Here is a 21,221-nt window from a genome sequence, read left to right as displayed (position 1 = left end):
TTAAACGGGAGTGGTTCAAGGGAGTTTCAATGTCCCACGTGTAAACCCTAATTTGGGAGGCTCTACACTTTCTATAAATAGAAAGTTTTCCCTCCCACTCAATCCAATCTCATTCTTGCAGGTTTCAGGTACTAAAGCTTTATTGCCCACACCTCGTTCACAAAGGACACCTTAGCTGAAGCTGCTCCACATTGTCTACACCTATCTGGCACCTGTTTCCAACCTTCTAGCGCTGGCTACATTCTAGTAACAGGGGACGCTCGTCCCAGGCCCCTAGGATGCTGGAATGCCGTCTCGAGACGAGACGCCTGTGCGGGACGAGGAGGTGGAACGGGGGACGTCCCCGTTCAGGAGCGTCACAAGGGGATGTCCGTTCCTCCGTCCCGGGGATGTGTTGCCTGTTGGGGAGAGATTGACCGTCCTCCGCTTTTGGGTTGTCTTGCCTCTTGTGCAACTCCTGCTAGGCCGCCTCGCGCATCTCTCGCCTGACTCGCGACTCCTCCGACACTTGCTCCAACTGCCAACTCCCACTCCCCCCCACAGCCCGCCTTATTGCGCGCCCTGTAGCCCGCCCTAGAGTCCGCCTTACTGCCCACCTTACTACCCGCCTTGCAGCCCCACAGCCCTTCTGCTTCTTCTTCTTCTTCTTTTTCTTCTTCTTGTCCCCTTCTCCTCCTCCTCTTCTTAACTATCATCATCATCATCTTCTCTTTCTTCTTGCTCCTTGCAGCTTGGACTACTAGCCTCCCTACATCAGGCACCTGGGTCCCGCAATGAGAAACTGAGGAACCAGTATGGCTTCTTCACGACCGGTTCGTCGGGTCAGAGGGAGAGGCAGATGCTGTTAGCAGTCATGTTTGTCATGCCTTGTCATCTCCTGCCTGTGAGCCTCAGTCTGAATCAGACGAGGACTTTAGGAGCTCTGACTTGTCTATCACTTGTTTTGACGGAGGAGGTAGCTCATTCTAGAGCACTCAGTTTATTGCATTTCAGTGCATTTTCTCCTCCAGTCAGGATTTTATGTGCATTTTCCGGGGCAGTTTCTGCATTCTTCAACCTGCCTCACTTGCCGGACATTGTCCACCCTTTCCGGGATTTTTCTGAGCATTCCTGGCATTTTTACCAACATTAAATGCTGGTCAAATCAGCATTAAATGCTGGTCGGACATATTTATGGCCTCAAATTTCAGGTCGGCCAGTTTTTGGATTTTTTGGCTATTTATAGCCATTTCCCACTTGGCAGTCAGTTGTATTATCATCTTCCCTCCTTCTTTGGTAGGTGCACACTCCGACTCCATCATCTTCCTCCGTCTTTGGTGCTGCTGTCATCATCAGCCTGATCTGTGCCCTCACTGACGCTTCGGGCTGCGTGCAGGGACTGATCAGTCCACAGTTTTGTATTCAGCATTCATTACAATCAGTGCAGATTTTCTTCCTTCATTTTTTGCTTTCTCTCTCTCTCTCTCTCTCCCTCTGTGTTCGTGTTTCTTCTTCCGCTGCGCACTCTCACATGGTATCAGAGCCTAACTGAGAGCACAGAGGAGAGCTTCCATTGCAGAGGAGGACACCATCAAGTGTAGCCTTTCTTCCCTCCTTTCCAGCCCTTGGCGCTGCTGTCCAGGCTGAAACGCAGCCTTCCATACCTGCGTTTTGTTGTTTTGCAGTATCAGGAGGAGTAGGCGACAGTTTTCTAGGTGTTTGCAGCCTGCGTTTGCATCAAACGCAGCCAACAGGAGGTGGTCAACATCAGCAGAGGAGAAGGTGTCATCATTTGGAGGATAGACAACAGTTTTTTTCTCCAGGCGGCAACATTTTCTCTCTCCTCTTGCAGGCGACAGCATCTTCTGGGTCTTTTCTGACATAGGCGGCTCCATCTTGACTATCTGTTGCTTGTAGATTGTTTGGTGATTGCAGATGTCTTATCACCTCTATACGAAGATGTCTTATCACCAGTTCTTTGCTCATTCAGAGGATGAGGTCTCTATTCCTTCCTCTGAGAGATGGAGAGACTTTCGTGCGGAGGTCACCTAGCCCATTTGACCGAGATCCCTCTATTCCCTGTTCTCTCCATGTTTCACAGAAGGCTCGTTCTGCTGGCCTTCATATGCCCTCCATGGCACCCTCTATACAGGTGCCCGTACTCCCTTCTTTGCCCAAAGAAGACCGACTTGATGGTTCCAACTACTCGCTTTGGTCGTGTAAGGTGGAGTGTATCCTTGATACCTTCGATCTTTGGGAGTTTGTTACACACCCTATTTCCCGTCCAGTGGAGATCCCACTGTTATATTTATAAGGTAAATTAAGGGAAACATGCACGAGGCATGACCGTGCGGGGCCTTGGGCGCCCGAACGGGGTTTAGGGGAGCCTAGAATTAAAGAGGGTCCAAGAATAGTAAAACTCACCAAGATTTGACGGCTGGCAATCGCATCACGATGAGAGTTGCCAGCAATTAACTAGGCAAGGCTGGGAGGAGAAACGGATCTCGTGCCAATTGAGTGTCGGACTGAATTCCTCTAGTCTTCAAACTTCATCATCTTCTGAGTCGCCTGACATTGGTATCCACTCAGCAGAATGCCCATCATTAATGAATTGAGTTTTACTCAGTTCACTTCCAACTTGCTTGAATCTTTAAAAGGGAAATGCCAGGTTGATCCGGCATATTCCAACATATGGGAAGCAATAAAAAATGGGGATCCAAATGAAAGTGCTTCTACTGAGGAAGGAATATCTGAGGATGTTCAGCAAAGAGGTCGAGCATTAGGGGTTTCTCAAACCGGATTCAAGTGGAAGAATTTTACAATTGATAATGATTATTTACTCTACAAGGGTAGGGTATGTGTCCCGAAAGATACAGAAATAAGGCGCCAGATACTCTTTGAGTGTCATGATACCCCTAGCGCGGGACATCTAGGAGTTAATAAGACTTATAGTCTTATTAAAAGGCAGTTCTATTGGCCTGGAATGAATAAGGACGTCCTTGACTATGTGGTTAAATGTAATAAATGCCAGGTTAATAAAGCTGATAGATTGAAAATGGGAGGACTTCTCCATCCACTAGAGATTCCTTCGAGAAAATGGGAGAGTATCTCCATGGATTTTATTGTTGCTTTACCCAGAACACAAAGGGGGCACGACTCTGTGTGGGTGATTGTGGATAGGTTAACCAAAATGGCTAGGTTCATTCCAACTTCAACTGATGTTAAAACACCAGAATTGGCTAGATTGTTCGTAGAGAACATATACCGATTGTACGGCCTTCCGGCAAATATAGTTTCTGATCGTGATAGAAAATTTGATAGTCAATTTTGGCGTGCGGTATTTAGGAAGTTGGATACTAAACTTAGCATGAGTACGGCGGATCACCCGCAAACTGATGGGAAAACTGAAAGGGTTAACCAAATCCTTGAAGATATGCTTAGGGCATATGTAAGTAAAAGGCAAACTAATTGGGAAGAGTATCTACCGATAGCAGAGTTTGCATATAATAGTGCCAAGCACTCTTCCACTGGATATAGTCCATTTGTGTTAATGTATGGGTTTCAGCCTAGAGCTCCTGCATATATAAGGAAAAGGTTCAGGCAGCTAAGGATTTTTTGGAGGATATGAATAGTATGTTAAAATTTGCTCAAGAAAATATTAAAAAAGCTCAAAATCAAGCTAGAGCATATGCAGATCCTCACCGAAGAGACATCTCCTTTGAAGAAGGAAAATTGGTCTATCTTAAGGTGCTTGAACAAACTAAAACCATGAAAACCGGACAATGTCCAAAGCTTTCACCTAGGTATTGTGGTCCTTTCACAATACTTAAAAAGGTGGGAGAACTGGCTTACAAGCTCCAACTACCTACTGGTAGTAAAATACATCCAGTTTTTCATGTAAGTTAAGGAAGAAGCTGGGTGATTTGGATAATTTAATTTTAAATGATAATATTGAGGAGCTATTAAATGACCAATCTAATCTACATGAACCAGAAAGAATATTAAATGTTTGTAATAGACGAACAAGGAATACTATTTATCAAGAATGTTTGGTTAAGTGGAAAGATTGTTCAGAGGAAAGCTCAACATGGGAGCGAGTAAGTATCTTAAAGAAAAGGTTTCCCAATTTACAATTAGACCTTCCAAGTATCGTTTTCGAGGACGAAATCGATTCTTAAGGGGAAGGAAATGTTATATTTATAAGGTAAATTAAGGGAAACATGCACGAGGCATGACCGTCCGGGGCCTTGGGCACCCGAACGGGGTTTAGGGGAGCCTAGAATTAAAGAGGGTCCAAGAATAGTAGGACTCACCAAGATTTGACGGCTGGCAATCGGATCACGATGAGAGTTGCCAGCAATTAACTAGGCAAGGCTGGGAGGAGAAACGGATCTCGTGCCAATTGAGTGTCGGACTAAATTCCTCTAGTCTTCAGACTTCTTCATCTTCTGAGTCGCCTGACACCCACCGTTGGATCATCGATGGATCGTGCGGCCTTATGGGATCGGCTCAACTCACGAGCTCAATCTTTCCTCTTTATGAGCTTACAGGATTCTGTCCTAGTGCATGTGCACAGGTTGCGGAAAGCAGTGGAAGTGTGGATAAAGCTTGCTTCTTTGTAGCATCAGAAGACTTTTGCCCATCGGATTACTCTCGAGAAGAAATTACGAATGCTCATTGTTGATGATTCTTCTTCCATGAAGGATCATATCAACAGGTTGGAGGACATGAGGGATGAGCTTGCGTCCCTTGACACGATGATCTCTTCCGAGGATATGGCCATGATTCTTTTGACTCAGCTGCCATCTCCCTGTTTTGATGTCTTCTACACCAGCCTTCTTACATCGAGGAACCATGAGAAGCTTCTATGGGAGGAGCTTGCCCCGCTTGTTTAGGAGCATGACGAGCGCGCCAAAGAGGTAGCCAGTGGATCCACCTCCATCAAAGCTTTTGTTGCAGGTTCGAGAGAGGGGACACAAAAGAAAGGGAAGTCACAGGCTAAAAGACAGGAGAGTTCTTCAGGTTCTGACTCTGACTCGGAGAAGCCTAAATGCCCATACTGTGGGAAGGGGACACATCCAGAGGAGAAATGTTGGAAGAAGTACCCTCACCTTCGTCCAGGAGCGAAGGATGGAGCTAAAACATCTGAGCCTTCTACCTCTACTCCAGCGGTTACCCATGAGTCAGTGTTCCTTCATATTGTTGACTTGGAGGAGCCTTCTTCAGTGGTTGCCTTATCTTCTGAGAGACCTTGGCTGGTTGATAGTGGAGCTTCTAGTCATACGACTCCGCGAGGTGATTTGTTGCAGGATCTATGCCCTTCTGAGGGTTCAGTCACTGTTGGTGGCATTGTTTCGGTGCCTATTTGTGGTGTTGGCACTTTGCCTTTATTTCCCGACCGCGCGTCGAGCTCCCTTTCCCACGCTCTTTATGTTCCTGACTTGGGCTTTCCACTCCTCTCAATCTATGGCCTTACTAGGCTTGGTACCTGGGTTGTCTTCACCGAGCAGGCCATTTGTATTGAGGATCGCGAGGAATTTCTTCATCTGCAATCTTCATCGACGGACTTCATCGACCTTGGCATTCCTCTTGCCACCCCAGGATCCATTTCTCCCTTGGCCTTCCACCACATTCAGGATCTGAGGGGGTGTTAGTAGTCATGTTTGTTATGCCTTGTCATCTCCTGCCTGTGAGCCTCAGTCTAAATCAGACGAGGACTTTAGGAGCTCTGACTTGTCTATCACTTGTTTTGACGGAGAAGGTAGCTCATTCTAGAGCACTCAGTTTATTGCATTTCAGTGCATTTTCTCCTCCAGTTGGGATTTTATGTGCATTTCCCGGGGCAGTTTCTTCATTCTTCAGCCTGCCTCACCTGCCAGACATTGTCCACCCTTTCTGGGATTTTTCTGAGCATTCCTAGCATTTTTACCAGCATTAAATGCTGGTCGGACATATTTATGGCCTCAAATTTCAGGTCGGCCAGTTTTTGAGTTTTTTGGCTATTTATAGCCATTTCCCACTTGGCAGTCAGTTCTATTATCATCTTCCCTCCTCCTTTGGCAAGTGCACACTCCGACTCCATCATCTTCCTCCGTCTTCGGTGCTGCCATCATCATTAGCCGGATCTGGTGCCCTCACTGACGTTTCGGGCTGCATGCAGGGACTGATCAGTCCACAGTTTTGTATTCAGCATTCATTACAGTCAGTTCAGATTTTCTTCCTTCATTTTTTGCTTTCTCTCTCTCTCTCTTCCTCTATGTTCATGTTTCTTCTTCCGTTGCGCACTCTCACAGATGCACCGACACATGGTCGTGGTGGGATGAGGTAAATGCTGAACGCCCATCAAGTAAAGGTGGATCACGCCCTTGGTCATGCAAGCTGTGTCCATATCGACGTACAAGTGGCGCAAATAAAATAAGGACCCATTTATTGCATGAGCCAAGATTGGAAGTGCAATTTTGTCCTAATGTTACGCCGAAGAAGAGAAGGGAGTTTCTAGATTGTATGGCTGTACAAGAGGCTCTATTTGCATCGATGCGTGTACGAGTGGCAGTCGATCCAGCTACACTTGCGGCAACGGCAACAACAACAACAACTGATAGGCCTAGAGCTTCATCTACAGTAGCGAGTGTGGCATTCACACCACATGGAGTCATTGGATTGAGTCCATATTCACCATCAGTGCCTTCGTCCTCGACCATTAGACGCCAGACTACTCTCGAGGGAAGTTGGGACCCAATCAGAAAAGAGGAGATAGATTGAGCAGTGGCTCGTTTCTTCTACCACGACCATATTGCATTTCATATAGCTAGGTTTTGAGTCGTGACAAATTGATATGCTCAAATCTTTAGTATTTACATTTTTTTCCCTTAAATAGTATAATTTTTAAATTTATGACTTGGTTATAACTTATATAATATAAACTTATAACTTATTCTAAAATCATGTCTCCATGATAATTATTGTGTTTATTATTTTATGTCCCTAGGTCAAAATACTTTAGAGCCATGTTGAAGAAGGTTGGAGAGTATGGACCTAACTATGTGCCTCCCTCTTCTGAGACTTTACGTACTACTTGCTCGATAAGGAAAAGCGTGTTGTGGAGCAAGCTGCAGCAAACATAAAGAGAGATTGGGAGAAAATTTGCATCACACTTATTGCTAATGGGTGGAGTGACATTGTAGCTTATTCTCAAGGGGAGATGTATTTTATGTCATCCCATGATGCTTCAGAGACTCGGAAGTCTATAGATCAGCTTGCAGCAGAGTGGACCTTTGCCATTGAGATTGTTGGGCCACATTTGGTGGTTGGTTTTGTGGCTGATGGTGAGCCCACAAATAGGGCAGCAGATGCCGTTGTTCAAGGAGTATATAAGCATATCACATTTTCTTATTGCATGGCACATTGCTTGAATAACCTTTTGAAGAATATTGGTGAGTTATCATGGGTCCATCCTGTGATACATGATGCAAATCAAATGGTTACTTTTATTTTAAATCACCAATATCTTCACTATGAGTTTACAAAAAGGTTAAAAAAGATGAAGTATTCAAACACACGGTTTGCCTACAACTTTTTGTTAGATATGCTCAATGCCCCACCCTCATAAGGTGCCACCAATGATCCATGGTGCTCAAAGTTGTAAGGCCCCCATTATGAGGAGAAGCCATATGTGAGCACGGACACTGGTTGAGTCCTGACTTGTATGTCAGATGAGGTCTATGTGACCGAATAGCAAAAAGATGACCGTTGTGGGTCTAATCTTGGGGTTAGATAGAGTAGTTAAGCTGGTAGCAACTCGAGGCACATTGCATGGAGTTGCGGGGTAAGAAAGTTATCAGGGGCCCTAGCCAATGGTAAAGGGAATATTTCCTAGAATATTCCTTGGCCAACAAGTGGAGGTGCACATGGAATGTCAACATCATGACCCCCTTCACAGACACAGGTGCATATGGAAGGTCATCCATCATGACCCCCTTCACAAGCTATAAAAGCTAAAACCCTTCACAACCATCTATTATCTATCTTTCACACCGTCGGAGTTGTTCTAGCTAGCCTTAAGCTCTTCACCTATCTTCTGTCTAGATCGCTATCTAAGCTTCACAGTGGAAGTGCATGGGTGGATAGAGCCATCTTTGTATCAGTTGTTTGGAGAGAAAGAAATTTTGTTATTCTTCTCTTATTTGTTGTGTAATTTTGTTATTCTTCTCTTATCTGTTGTGTACTCTCTATCTCTTTCTTAGATGGCAAAATTGTTATTAAAGAAAACAGGTGCATAAATTCTTGACACAGTGCTGGCAAAATTGTTAGCAAAGGAGACAGAAAGAAGAACATGTATGAGCTAAGTGGTCTTACAGCCACCGCTGGAGTGGACACAAGTAAGCTTTGGCATGAAAGGTTTGGACACATCAGATTTGTAGTGTTAAAGGAGATGCAAAAGCAAGGTATAGTTGCTCACCTATCTACAATGACTGAATTGAAGCAACCATGTGAAGCTTGTATGATGGGCAAGCAACAGAGAAAGGCATTTCCACAAGAAAGCAAGAATAGAGCACAAGCTCCTCTAGAGTTGGTGCATGCTGACTTGTGCGGTAAGATGCCTACACAGGCCTTGGGGGGATCTTCTTATTTTATGTTGACTGTCGACGACCCCAGTAGGAAGATGTGGATGTACTTCCTTCGTGATAAGCCTCAAGCTTTTGGTAAGTTTAAAGAATGGCTAAAACTTGTTGAGAATGAAACAGGGAAAAGTGTGAAGAAATTTAGAACAAATGATGGTGGTGAGTTCAACTCAAAGGAGTTTGAAGACTTTTGCAAGAGCAAAGGGATCAAGCGTCAATTGACGATGCCTCACACACCTCAGTAGAACGATGTTGTGAAACATAGAAATCGCACCATTGTGGAGATGGCAAGATGCATGCTAAAGGGCAAGGGATTGCCTAACCATTTTTGGGTTGAAGTTGTTAATACTGCAGTCTACATTCTAAATCAAAGCTACACAAAGACTCTCAAGGAAAAAACACCTCATGAGGCTTACACTGGTAAGAAACCATCTGTCTCACATTTCAGAATTTTTGGATGTGAATGTTATGCACATGTACCAGATGAGAAGAGAAACAAGTTAAAACCAAAAAGTACAAAATGTATCTTCTTGGGTTATAGTGATGAGCAGAAGGCTTACAAATTATATGACCAAGAGGCAAAGAAGATCATCACGAGCCGTGATGTGGTGTTCAAGAAGGAGCCGCATATAGTGGAGGAGGAGAAAGCAAGTTCTTCCACTTTATCATCAAGCGAAGAAGTAGTCCACTATGAACCTCTCCCAAGAGCTGTCCCTATCCTTAAGGAGGAGGAAGCATCATCTTCAAATGATGAGAAAAAAATTCATCAACCTCACATCATCTCACCGGAAAAGCCATTGCTGCGTTGGGTGAAGCAACTCTATGACCACAATAAGCCTATACCTGTATCTGTTGAGGAGAAGGCAGACAGACCAAGGAGGTCTCAGAGAATAGAGAAGCAAAGGAGGGCTTCTGCTCCCATAGTCAATATGGCCTTGATGGCTGAGATTACAAGAGAAGTAAAGGAGCCAACTAACTTGAAAGAAGCACTTGTAGATCCAGCATGGAAGGCAGCTATGCAAGCCGAGTATGATAACATAATGAAGAATGACACTTGGGAGCTAGTGGATCGGCCAGCAAAGTGAAAGGTTATTGGCACCAAGTGGATCTGGAAGGTAAAGTACAAGGCTGATGGTACCTTAGAAAAGTACAAAGCCAGACTAGTTGCCCAAGGATTTTCACAGGTTGAAGGGTTTGATTTTCAAGAGTCATTTGCCCCAACTGCTAGAATAACCACTATTCGCATAGTACTTGCAGTGACTGCCCACAAGTAATGGCCAGTTTACCAAATGGTTGTTAAATCAGCGTTCTTAAATGGTGACCTCAAGGAGGACGCGTACGTGGCTCAGCCACCAGGGTTTGAGGCCCCCCATTCTGAGAACAAAGTGTGTAAGCTGAAGAAGGCATTGTATGGGCTAAAACAAGTCTCCCAGAGCATGGTACTAGCAGATAGATAAGTTATTTTTAAGCTTAAACTTCAAAAGATGTGCCTCAAATGCTAACTTGTATGTTTACAAGGATGGTAAAAAGTCTGTAGTGATTGTCATATATGTGGATGACTTTCTTATTATAAGTGACTATAAAGATATGATCAACCAAACTCGAAAGGCTTTGAGATCTGAGTTTGAAATGACAGACTTAGGCTTGCTGCACTATTGTTTGGGCATTGAAGTCTGGCAAGAGCCACGAAGGATCTTCATCTCTCAGAAGAAGTATGCAATGGGAGATCTTGAAGGCGTTTAGCATGACTGAGTGCAAGGAAATAGCTACACCTATGGAGGTGAATGCAAAGTTATCCATTGAGGATACATCAGCACTAGTAGACATTGGGAGGTACAGGAGGTTGGTCGGCAGTCTGATCTACTTGTGTAACACCAAACCAGATATGAGTTTTGTTGGTGTTTTGAGCAGGTTCTCAAACAAACCTCATGAGAGTCATTGGAAAGCTGGGATGCGGGTGCTCAGATACTTGAAGGAAACTCTTGACTATGGTATCACATACAGTTCTGGAACTTCACTTGTGGGGAATTGTGACTCGGATTGGGCAGGAGACTGTGATTCCAAGAAGTCTGTTTCTGGTTATTGTTTCTCTTTAGGTTCATGAATTTTCTCTTGGATTAGTTAGAAGCAGCCAATAGTGGCATTGTCTTCTACCGAAGCAGAGTACAAGGCAGCTTATTTTGCTGCATGTGAAGCACTATGGTTGAGAAGGATCCTATGGCATATGGGAGTGCAGGATGAAGAACAACTGTGCTGAGATGTGACAATCAGAGTTGCATCACCATTGCCAAAAATCCAGTGTTTCATGTGCGCACCAAACATATAGAGATCCAGTATCACTATGTGCGTGATTTGATCGATGATGGGATGGTGGAACTAGTCTACTATCCAACAGAGGAGAATGGGGCGGATATCTTCACCAAAGCACTTACGATGGATTTGCTTCAAGTTCATCTTCAGAGACTTGGCATTGGACCGAGGATATAATTCACCTGCGGGTGGACATTGAGGGGGAGTGTTAGATATGCTCAATGCCCCACCCTCATAAGGTGCCACCAATGATCCATGGTGCTCAAAGTTGTAAGGCCCCCATTATGAGGAGAAGCCATATGTGGGCCCGAACATCGGTTGAGTCCTGACTTGTGTATCAGATGAGGTCTATGTGACCAGATGGCAAAAAGGTGACCGTTGTGGGTCTAATCTTTGGATTAGACAGAGTAGTTAAGCTGGTAGCAACTCGAGGCACATTGCATCGAGTTGCGGGGTAAGAGAGTTATCAGGGGCCCTAGCCAATGATAAAGGTATTCCCTAGCCAACTAGTGGAGGTGCACATGGAAGGTCAATAGACACATGTGCATATGGAAGGTCAACAGACACATGGGCACATGGAAAGTCAACAGACACAGGTGCATATGGAAGGTCATCCATCATGACCCCCTTCACAAGCTATAAAAGCTAAACCCCTTCACAGTGATCTATTATCTATCTTTCACCCAGTCAAAGTTGTTCCAGCTAGCCTTAAGCTCTTCACCTATCTTTTGTCTAGATCGCCATCTAAGCTTCATAGTGGAAGCGTATGGGTGGATAGAGCCATCTTTGTATCGATTGTTTGGAGATAAAGAAATTTTGTTATTCTCCTTTTGTCTGTTGTGTACTCTCTATCTCTTTCTTAGATTATGTTCACTGCGCCGTGTAATTTTTACACTTTTTGATGTTGGGACACCTCAAAGAATGCATGGGTGCAGTGAGACAGTTGTTTGTTAGTGATGAGTTTAGTACTTCCTCATTGACAGTCACTCCTATGGGCATGGCATGCAGAGAAAATGCAGAGAGCAATGAATTTTGGGATAATGTAAAAAATTTTGATGCAATGGTTGTGCCTATTGTACAGTTGTTGAGACTCGTTGATGGTATGCAGCCATGTATTGGCAAAGTGTACGAGGCAATGGATAGGATGATTGAAAAGTTAAAAGACTTAGTGCCTGATGCTAAGCAATATGAGGAGATACATGATTTGTGTATTGAGAGGTGGAATGTCTATAGCTCACCTCTGCATTCAGCTGCATTTGTTTTGGGCCTTGAGTTTCAGGGTAAGGATCAAGAAAATGATGCTGAGGTCAATCTCTATTGAAGGCAAATTCTTGAGCGCATGGTGCCTGATGTTGACACTAGGAGCAAAATTAGAGATCAACTTGCTCTCTCTAGGAGAGCAAAAAACTCGTATGGTTGTGCGGATGCTCTACATGACCGATGCAGGGTGGGGCACCTTTATGGTGGGACGATTTTGGATCAGATGGGCCAGAGTACAAAAGTTGGCTGTTTGTATCTTAAGTCAAGCAGTGAGCTCCTCTTGCTTGGAGCAATTATGAAGCAATTATGGGCCAGAGTTGCAAAAGTTGGTTGTTCGTATCTTAAGTCAAGTAGTGAGCTCCTCTTGCTTGGAGCAATTATGGAGCACTTACAGTCATATTGCTTCAAAGAAGAGGAATCGCCTTGGAGTAGAAAAAGCAAATGATTTGGTCTTTGTTAGTGCCAACTTGAGAATGCTTTGTAGAAGTGTTACATCATAGGCCAATACATTTACCTAGTGGGAGATGGAGCAAGAGGAGGAGCATACTCATTTTATGGAGACTATGCATGGAACCCATGATCATGAGGCTAGCACTTCAAGAGCAACAAATGCCCATTTTGCTGGAGATGATGATGATTCCCTTTAGATTTCGTCTTATTCCTTGCTAGAGTTTATTTTGTATGTTGGTTCTAGGTTTATGGCTGGTTATAGCTTGGTATCCAGTTGCCAATTGTCTATAAGATGTCATGACCTATTGCCACATGGCACAGCCTGTAGATGCTCATTTTGTTGCAGATGATGATAATTATTGATTTCCTTTAGATTTGGACTAATTCAATGCTAAAGTTCATTTTGTATATTGCTTAATGGCTGATTACAACCTAGCAGCTAGCTGGCTGCTGCCTACACCCTAGGGCCTACATGATGTCATGAATGATAAAGCTACTTTAGTCTTTCATCTTTTACTACTCAATGTTGACTCTTTTTCTCCTTGAACATTTGTTTTTAGTTCCTATCTTTGAAGTTTGAAGTTTGAACTCTTAAGCTTTCATGTCACATTAACAATGACAGGTCATAGTGGAGTTTGGACACATGCTCTTTTGTAATACATTGATTGTTAAAGTTTATCCATATGGTTTGTATTTGCCATTTGCTCATCTCATGTTCCTTATGCAATATGCTGATAAATTTCAATGAAAAATGATGTTTTTAAAGCTCAAACTATGCTTATATTTCATTGCACTAGAGTCCAATGTGATGAGCTGAAAACTATTTTATATGTGAAAATGCATTTTTTTAATATGTTGTTACCCCTCCTGTGCCCGTTCCCTGGTTTTGGCCGAACCCCGTACCCAACCCCGTCCCCCATCCCTTTTTTCTATGGGCTACACCCTTTTGTTGTTGCGACCACCACTCAAGGAGGTTGTGTTTCAGCCTGATGGCTTGATTTCACACTGCGTTTGCAACTGCAGCATCTTGATGATTAGCTTCCTACTGTGTTTGGGATTCTCTGATGCCACTTGACCCTTCTTCATCACCTATTGGCTGCATTTTGATCCATCTGATGCCACTCAACCTATCGCCCATCATCAAAGGCTGCATTTGCAGATTTTCTCTCTCCTCTACATGTCTTTTGACCGGTATCTAAACTGCTGTTTTTGCTGCTCTCAGATGTCTTCGGAAGCTGCCTTACTGCATTTCGAGATCCATTGGAGTACGACACACTCTCTAGCTCATTATCTTTGCCTCGGTCCTTGAGACACAAATTCGAGGTACACTATTCATTCATTGCATAGTGTGTGTGCTGCTCAGACTCATTCATTAACAATTATTCATGTTGTTCATTATCTTTGTGTTATCCTAACCCTAACTGTGTTTTATTATCATTTTGTGCTTTGTCGTACGATTGTTTTTCTGCACCAGGGCATTTCTCTACCCGCCACAATGGCATATATGAGTTTTGCACCTAAGATCCAAGAATCAAGAGCTTCACTTGAAAATGATCAAACATGTGCTTTAAGAGTTCAATAGCTTGTTAGATATGCTCAATGCCCCACCCTCGTAAAGTACCACCAATGATCCATTGTGCTCTAAGTTGTAAGGCCCCATTATCAGAAGAAGCCATCTGTGAGAACGGACATTGGGATCCATTCGAGTACGACACACTCTCTAGCTCATTATCTTTGCCTCGGTCCTTGAGACACAAATTCGAGGTACACTATTCATTCATTGCATAGTGTATCTACTACTCAGATTCATTCATTCACAATTATTCATGTTGTTCATTGTCTCTGAGTTATCCTAACCCTAACTGTGTTTTATTATCATTTTGTGCTTTGTCATACAATTGTATTTGTATTTCTGCATTAGGGCATTTCTCTACCCGCCACAATGGCATATATGAGTTTTGCACCTAAGATCCAAGAATCGAGAGCTTCACTTGAAAATGATCAAACATGTGCTTTAAGAGTTCAATAGCTTGTTAGATATGCTCAATGCCCCACCCTCAAAAGGTACCACCAAAGATCCATTGTGCTCTAAGTTGTAAGGCCCATAGTACGGGGGAGTTTCGGAAACGGGGAAAACAGAAACGGGAAAAACCGGAGTTTCGGAGTTTCTGCCAAATTTGCAAACAGAGAAACGGTGTTTCAGATTGTACACTTTAAAAAACACAGTAATATGTGGGTATGTAAATATATCAATGCCTACAACCACATACATCCAAATTTCATACAAAACTTTGAGTCTTTATGTCATATGATTGAAATCATGATTCATTACACATTTCACGAGTCACGAGTTACGACTCACAAGTGAAGATTGAGGAGTCAAGACTGAGGACTCAATGGTTGAAACTTGAAACTTAAGATAGCTTAACAGAATTAAGACTCAATTTTCAAAACTTAAGGCAACAAAATGAATTAGAATTTATGACTCATGAATAATCTATGATCTAAAGAGCAATGAAAACTGAAGTCTGACATCTGGAACAATGGAACAAGAATCAAGATGCATAATAAATCGGATCAAGATATAATGATAGTAACTATGTCATGTGAATAATCTGTCAAGGCTCCAAATTCCAATGAGGCTATAAGTAATATCAATGAACAATTGGCAATTCTAGTCTGGACTTCTATATATCACGAGTCATGACTTAAGACTCATGACTCATCTCGACTCTAAGGATCTGTGCACCATCTCTTCGTCCGACTTCGAGGACCCTCATGGAGAAGTTGATGAAACAACCTCTGCCTCATCCTCGTCCTCAGACTCTGGCTCTAACTCTGCTTGTAATGCATGACCACATGTAGCCCTCACTCTAACCCTCCTCTGTGTACAAGTCTCATGCACCGGTGCCGATAGCTCCTCATAGAGCATTGAGTAGACATCCCGCTCCTCCTATGGTATTTGCAGAATGTCACGCACCTTCTCTATATCAATCTTGTTAACATTCACCTATAAAGGTGAACGAGACGAAGATATGTCATATGAGAGGAGATTCAATATGTTCAATGTTCATACATATCACAATTTATAATCCAACTTCCAAGCAAATTGGCAATGTCAAGTGTCAAGGACTCAAGTTTAAAAAGTTAATTATACATAATACTAATCATTACCAATTTACTTGTGAAGGCTTAGGGGACAAAGCGGTCCTCTCAAGAAATTGGAGATTGCAATGGCAAAAACACTAAATGCTCTAGTTGGGCAGTTGTGTGCTTATTTCTCTTTTTGGTGTGAAAGAGGGCCCATGTGCTCCAATTCCTCTCAGCAGGCCTTGAACTACAATCTTGCGAAAGAACCCGAATAGCAATGCGTTTCTATTCAAATTTAAGAGATTGAAGTACTTGGCAATTGCTAATATGCATGCCGCAAAATCAACATTTGAGTGGGCAATAGATTACAAAACTTGTTACTTAGGTTGTATAATGTATTAGATAATCAAGATTTAAAATATAAAAGTCACCAGTCACATACCAAAGTAGGACCACAATTTCCGTATTTCTTCCACCAAGAGACGGGCTGAAGCTGTGTGTCTCGAAGCCTCCGCCAAAATGAAGAGAATGATTGCGGAATGCCAACAAATCATCCTCTACTCTTCTCATCATATCTATATCATCCCCTGTGAGGCACCTCATGTACTCCATGAAGCCCTCCTCTAACTTCTTGCTAGTGTACTGCTCCTCGCTACACCAAAGGGGATGCAAGATATGTGAGACAGCATGGATTGGTTTATGGAACCAATCCCATCGTACATTCGACACTGTATGAATCTCATCAACCCTATAGATAAAATAAGTTAAAAACTTAGAAATTAGAATAATGATCAATCATCAAGAAGTTGTTAATACCAAATAATTACATGTCTAAAAGTTAGACAAAAACTTACTTGGCTTGGGGTAAAAAGCTGTTGCGAAACAAGGCCTCGCCAATTTTATCCATATACTCATATAGAAGCCCCAAAGTACTCCTCTCCATATCAGTGATGCGCAATACAGTGTAAATAGGAGCGAGACTTTTCACCAATGCCTCTACCTCAACCCACCAACTCTCATTTAAAATATTACGTCTAAAAGCACGAACCTTTGGAGAGTCTCTATCACTCCATGTGAGCCATTCCTGACATGCAATGGTCCGTATCAAATTTGGACAGACTTATATCAACCTCTCCAATACAATAAACATATAAGCAAATCTAGTAGTGGAGGGCTTCAATAGCTCAAGTGTGCTATTGGCTCGAAACATGCTTGTGATGGATGGCCTCTTCTTCACAAATCTTACCACGCTTGTTACCGTCTTGAAAATGTCATCCACCCAAGATATTTTCCCAACATCTTCCATAAGCAAGTCAAGGCAATGGGATGCACATGGAGTCCATACTATGCTAGAAAACTCCTCCTCAAGCATACGTCCCATTGACACACAATTGTTTCCATTATCTGTCACCACCTACACCGCATTTTGGACTCCTATGTCCATGATGACATGTCGCATGTGCTCCCAAATGAAAGCTCTTGTGATGGTAAGACCTGAGGCAGAGGTATCGATGGCCTTAATGAACATGAAGCCTTTACATGAAGACACCAAAATACTGTAAACATTCCTTCAGCGCATATTTGACAATCCATCACATAATATTGTGTATCCGTATTTCACCCATGTCTCCTTCAAGGACTCCAGTTGGGCCTCTATGAATGCTTTCTCCTTTTGAAGCTCCCGTGTGCGAATGCATCTGTGGATGGACTTTCCCACTCACACCCTATGTAGCTTATTGCCCTGATTGTCTTCTTTCATTGATGTGTAGTGGCCACATTGAAAGGGATAGCACACCAAATAAATAAGCGTGTGAGTTCCCTAGTTGCCTCCACAATTGCCTGTCTTTGAAGTCCTACATGAACACTTGCACCATGCAATGAGCTCTTTTGCCCACCACCACTAGAAGATGGCGACGGAGTCCTTTTTGCACTTAGCCCCGATACGGATATGGAAGCATTTCATTTTTATGGGCCACTAGCACCTCCAATTAGGCTAGCGCTACTAGGCCCACTAGCCTCTCTTTGCCCCACTTCTGTTTCATTAGCCCAATGTGATGTTGATTCATCATCTTTTAGCTCAATATCCATATGCTTTCGGCACCAAAGATGGAGACTTCCTATTACTTCTGTCAGCACATTTGCACAAGGCCCGATGTCTTTGTTGGAAACGCAAGCCAAGTGGTCTTTCACGCACGTTACACTCTCCGATTTCTCCAATCCACAATAGTTGCACCGCCACTTCTTTGATCCGCCGAAGCCCTCGTATCCCTTGATTGGAGTGACGTGCTTCCAATATGGGTCCAGCACCATGATATGATTAGCCTTTAGAAGTCAGGACCTAGGTAATGGATTAAAGGAGGAGATTCAAGAAGAAGAAGAAGAATGAGAAGAAGAAAGAAGAATAAGAATAAGAAAGAAAAAGAAAAAGAAGAAGAAGGAGAAGGAGAAGGAGAAGAAGAAGGAGGAAGAAGAAAGAAGAAGAAGAAGAAGGAGAAGAAGAAGGAAGAAGAAAGAAGAAGAAGAAGGAAAAGAAGGAGAAGTCTGAAGGAGAAGGAGAAGAAGAAGAGCTTAGAGGAAGAGGAAGAGGAAGAGGAAGAAAAAGGGAAAGAGAAAAAGGAAGAGCAGGCGAGAGCTACAGGTCCGAGGAGGAGGCGAGAGCTGCTAGTGTGCCGCGCGTGCAAGTCCGAAGTCGGGAAGGAGAACAAGTTTCGTCGCGCTGGATAACCACCCGAAACAGGCCGTAGGACCGCTGAAACAGTGGTCTCCCATTTTCGTCCCGGTCCGAAATGGCCGGTCCGTTTCGGACCTACCGAAACACCATTTCGAGGTACACTAGTACTATTCCACGAGGCGGGGAGCAGTGGAGACAGTCTGTCTCTTTGAGAAATACCTGGCTACCAGCATGCTCACGATACAAATCCACCTTCTTGTTTGTAGATGAAGTGGAGATTGCTGGACCTATCCATACGCGATGCATGTTCTTCTTGGAGCACTTCATGAAAACCCCGAAAGGCTTTGTGCAACAACGAGCTCAGCTAGAAGGTAGCATGGCTGAAGGTGGGTTGGTGTTTGAGGCACTATTGCATATTTCACAATGGCTACCAACGATGGATCCATACAAAAAATGCATGGTCGCTGAAGGACGATGATAGACTGACCAAAGATGTGGTGGTTGGAAATGGGGTAGAAAAAATAATGGATGTTGCAATGGAGGAGAAGGTGAATCGCTTTTGTATGTTGCACCATGCCTCTATGGAGACGTGGCTCGCTAGGTACCAGCAAGCTAGCCAAGATCGAGAGGAAGCACAATATGAATTTCAGCATAGTACACGCCATCGACTGTATCCCAAGGGCATGGAGGAGATGCCGCAATTCATGTCAACGCTATTATGAGGAGAAGCCATCCGTGAGCATGGACATTGGGTGGGTCCTGACTTGTATGTCAGATGAGGTCTTTGTGACCAGATGACAAAAAGGTGACCATTGTGGATCTAGCCTTTGGATTAGATAGAGTACTTATGCAGGTAGCAAGTCAAGACACAATGCATCAAGTTGCGAGGTATGGGCGTTATCACAAGCCCCTGTTTTGGGGTCTGTGAGCTGTGGAAATGGCCCCTAGCTTGGGGGGGGGGGGGGGGGGGGCAAGGGAGCCAACGGTCCCCTTGACGGGGAGACCCGCGACGATAAAGGGAATATTCCTAACTACTTTTCCGTGCTATAAAAGGAAGACCCCTCTAAATCCATCATCAATCAGTCCTTCACTCAGTCAGAGTTCTTCTAGCTAGCCTTAAGCTCTTGCCTATCATCTATCTGGATCGCCATCTAAGCTTCACAGTGGAAGCACATGGGTGGACAGAGCCATCTTTGTATCAATTCGTTTGAAATTAAAGTAGTTTCTTTTCTTCTCATATTTACTATGTGTTCTCTACTCCTTGCATGGATTCTATACATTGTGCCATGTAATTTCTACATAGCCGAGTGAATAAATAAATCAGAAAGCATCATGACCCAATTCAGTTATCCTAGAGCATTGGATCTCTGCTCTATTGCTCAAAGAGGAGCTCAAAACTTGCAAAATAAACATGATGTTTTCTACTCCAAAAGACCACCACCCAAGCACAAATGTCATAAAGTCACTGTAGAAGAACAAAACATGAAGCAATCCTTCCTATAAAAACAAGCCCAAGTGTATGAACCACAACAACTACATTGATAAATCAAGGAGCATCATGACCCAATTGAATGGGATAAATACTGGAATTTCAGGAACAAAAGCACTTATCCTAGAAAATTGCATCTCTTCTCTATTGTTCAAAGAGGAGCTCAAAATTTGCAAAATAAACCAAGTATATGAACTAGAAAAACTACATTGATGAATTAAAAGTACTTTGAATCCTCCCCCCCCCCCCCACAAAAAAGAAAAAAAAGAAGGTTTAATGGCATTTGTGTCATATTTGTGCCTACTTGCATGGGCTTTGAGTGTGATTCTCCATGGAGAATATGCATGTATAGCATGATTTAATAGATGACATAAAAGAGTTGCTCAGATTACTAAAAGGACCATGCATATACTTAACCTCACGATTTAAAAATGATAAAAGCTTTCCAAATCAGCATTTATCTTAGTACGTACTTAGATTGCAACTATCAAGCTTAGGTAGGTGTTGTTTACTTAAACCACAACAACACATCTCACATCTCCAAGACGATAGTAAACTATTTCACATTTGAAATCATTATTAAGAGTTTCTAAATTTTATTAAAAGGACCTTTGTTATTAATATATTTCTTTGAAGCATGTTTTCTTTAAAAGCACCAGGAAAAATCTCAAGATTTAAGCATGATATAAGCATTTCAGATCAACACTTCTCTTGGAAAGCATCATAATCTTGAAGATTGCCCTATTTGTAGCAGTATAATACTTCACAACTGAACTTGGTCCCTGCACACCCCCCCCCCCCCCCCCCCCCAAAAAACCCAAAAAAAAAAAAAAAAACCAAAGAAGTTCCACCTTAACTTGTTAATATACCTGTTGCATAGAAAGTTACCAAATCTGCATGAAAACACACAATCGATCATCTCCACTAGGAATGCCTGCAGTAACAGCATGCTGAAATTATATATAGGGTAGGAAACTGAAATTAAATCTGGCCGAAAGAGCTATTAGTCCTTACCGAAGAGAATTCAAATGCACGGGGGTAAAGCCGCAAAAGTTGAGCCACACAATCCACCCACTGCAAAGGAAGAAAACAGCACATCCAGGTATCTGTAAAACTGGAACATACAAATAATGTACATTTTCTCTCCTACAGTCCATCAAATAGATTGTTAAGATATGATTTGAAAAAAGATATTGGCTAAGCTCTAGTTTCATAAATGATATAGCCACGCTCTACTCTATCAGACATTCTATTTGTCCAGGCTCCACTGCCAAAATCATCAGCAACCTAATAAATATCTACATCCACACACACACACACACACACACATCTATATATATGTATATGTACA

General features: G+C 43.0%; 2 protein-coding genes across 4 annotated transcripts in view; both read right to left on the bottom strand.

Moving 5' to 3' along the window:
• LOC148033315 (phosphatidylinositol-3-phosphatase myotubularin-1-like) overlaps nucleotides 1-21,221 on the bottom strand; it is a 244,047-nt gene that overhangs the window by 14,760 nt on the left and 208,066 nt on the right. For all 3 annotated transcript variants that reach the window (XM_087681221.1, XM_087681219.1, XM_087681218.1), the window contains exons 17-18: nucleotides 20,885-20,944; nucleotides 20,740-20,804 (exon numbers count right to left, since the gene is read on the bottom strand). In XM_087681221.1, coding sequence (XP_087537347.1) covers nucleotides 20,740-20,804; nucleotides 20,885-20,944 — 125 coding nt within the window. The remainder of the gene's footprint in view (nucleotides 1-20,739; nucleotides 20,805-20,884; nucleotides 20,945-21,221) is intronic.
• On the bottom strand, nucleotides 14,972-18,873 carry LOC148033317 (uncharacterized). The gene is made up of 2 exons (XM_087682257.1): nucleotides 16,565-18,873; nucleotides 14,972-16,458 (listed from the first exon to the last, which is right to left on the bottom strand). Exons 1-2 carry the CDS (start codon nucleotides 16,651-16,653, stop codon nucleotides 16,092-16,094), a joined length of 456 nt encoding a protein of 151 aa, XP_087538383.1. The 5' UTR covers nucleotides 16,654-18,873; the 3' UTR covers nucleotides 14,972-16,091.

Source organism: Lygodium microphyllum, chromosome 7 (genome assembly GCF_053477565.2).
Source record: "Lygodium microphyllum isolate KBCC chromosome 7, Lygodium_microphyllum_v1.1.10, whole genome shotgun sequence".
In the NCBI taxonomy this organism is placed as follows: domain Eukaryota; kingdom Viridiplantae; phylum Streptophyta; class Polypodiopsida; order Schizaeales; family Lygodiaceae; genus Lygodium; species Lygodium microphyllum.
Note: the sequence above shows the minus strand (reverse complement) of the source record. Positions and strands in the feature narration are given on the sequence as shown.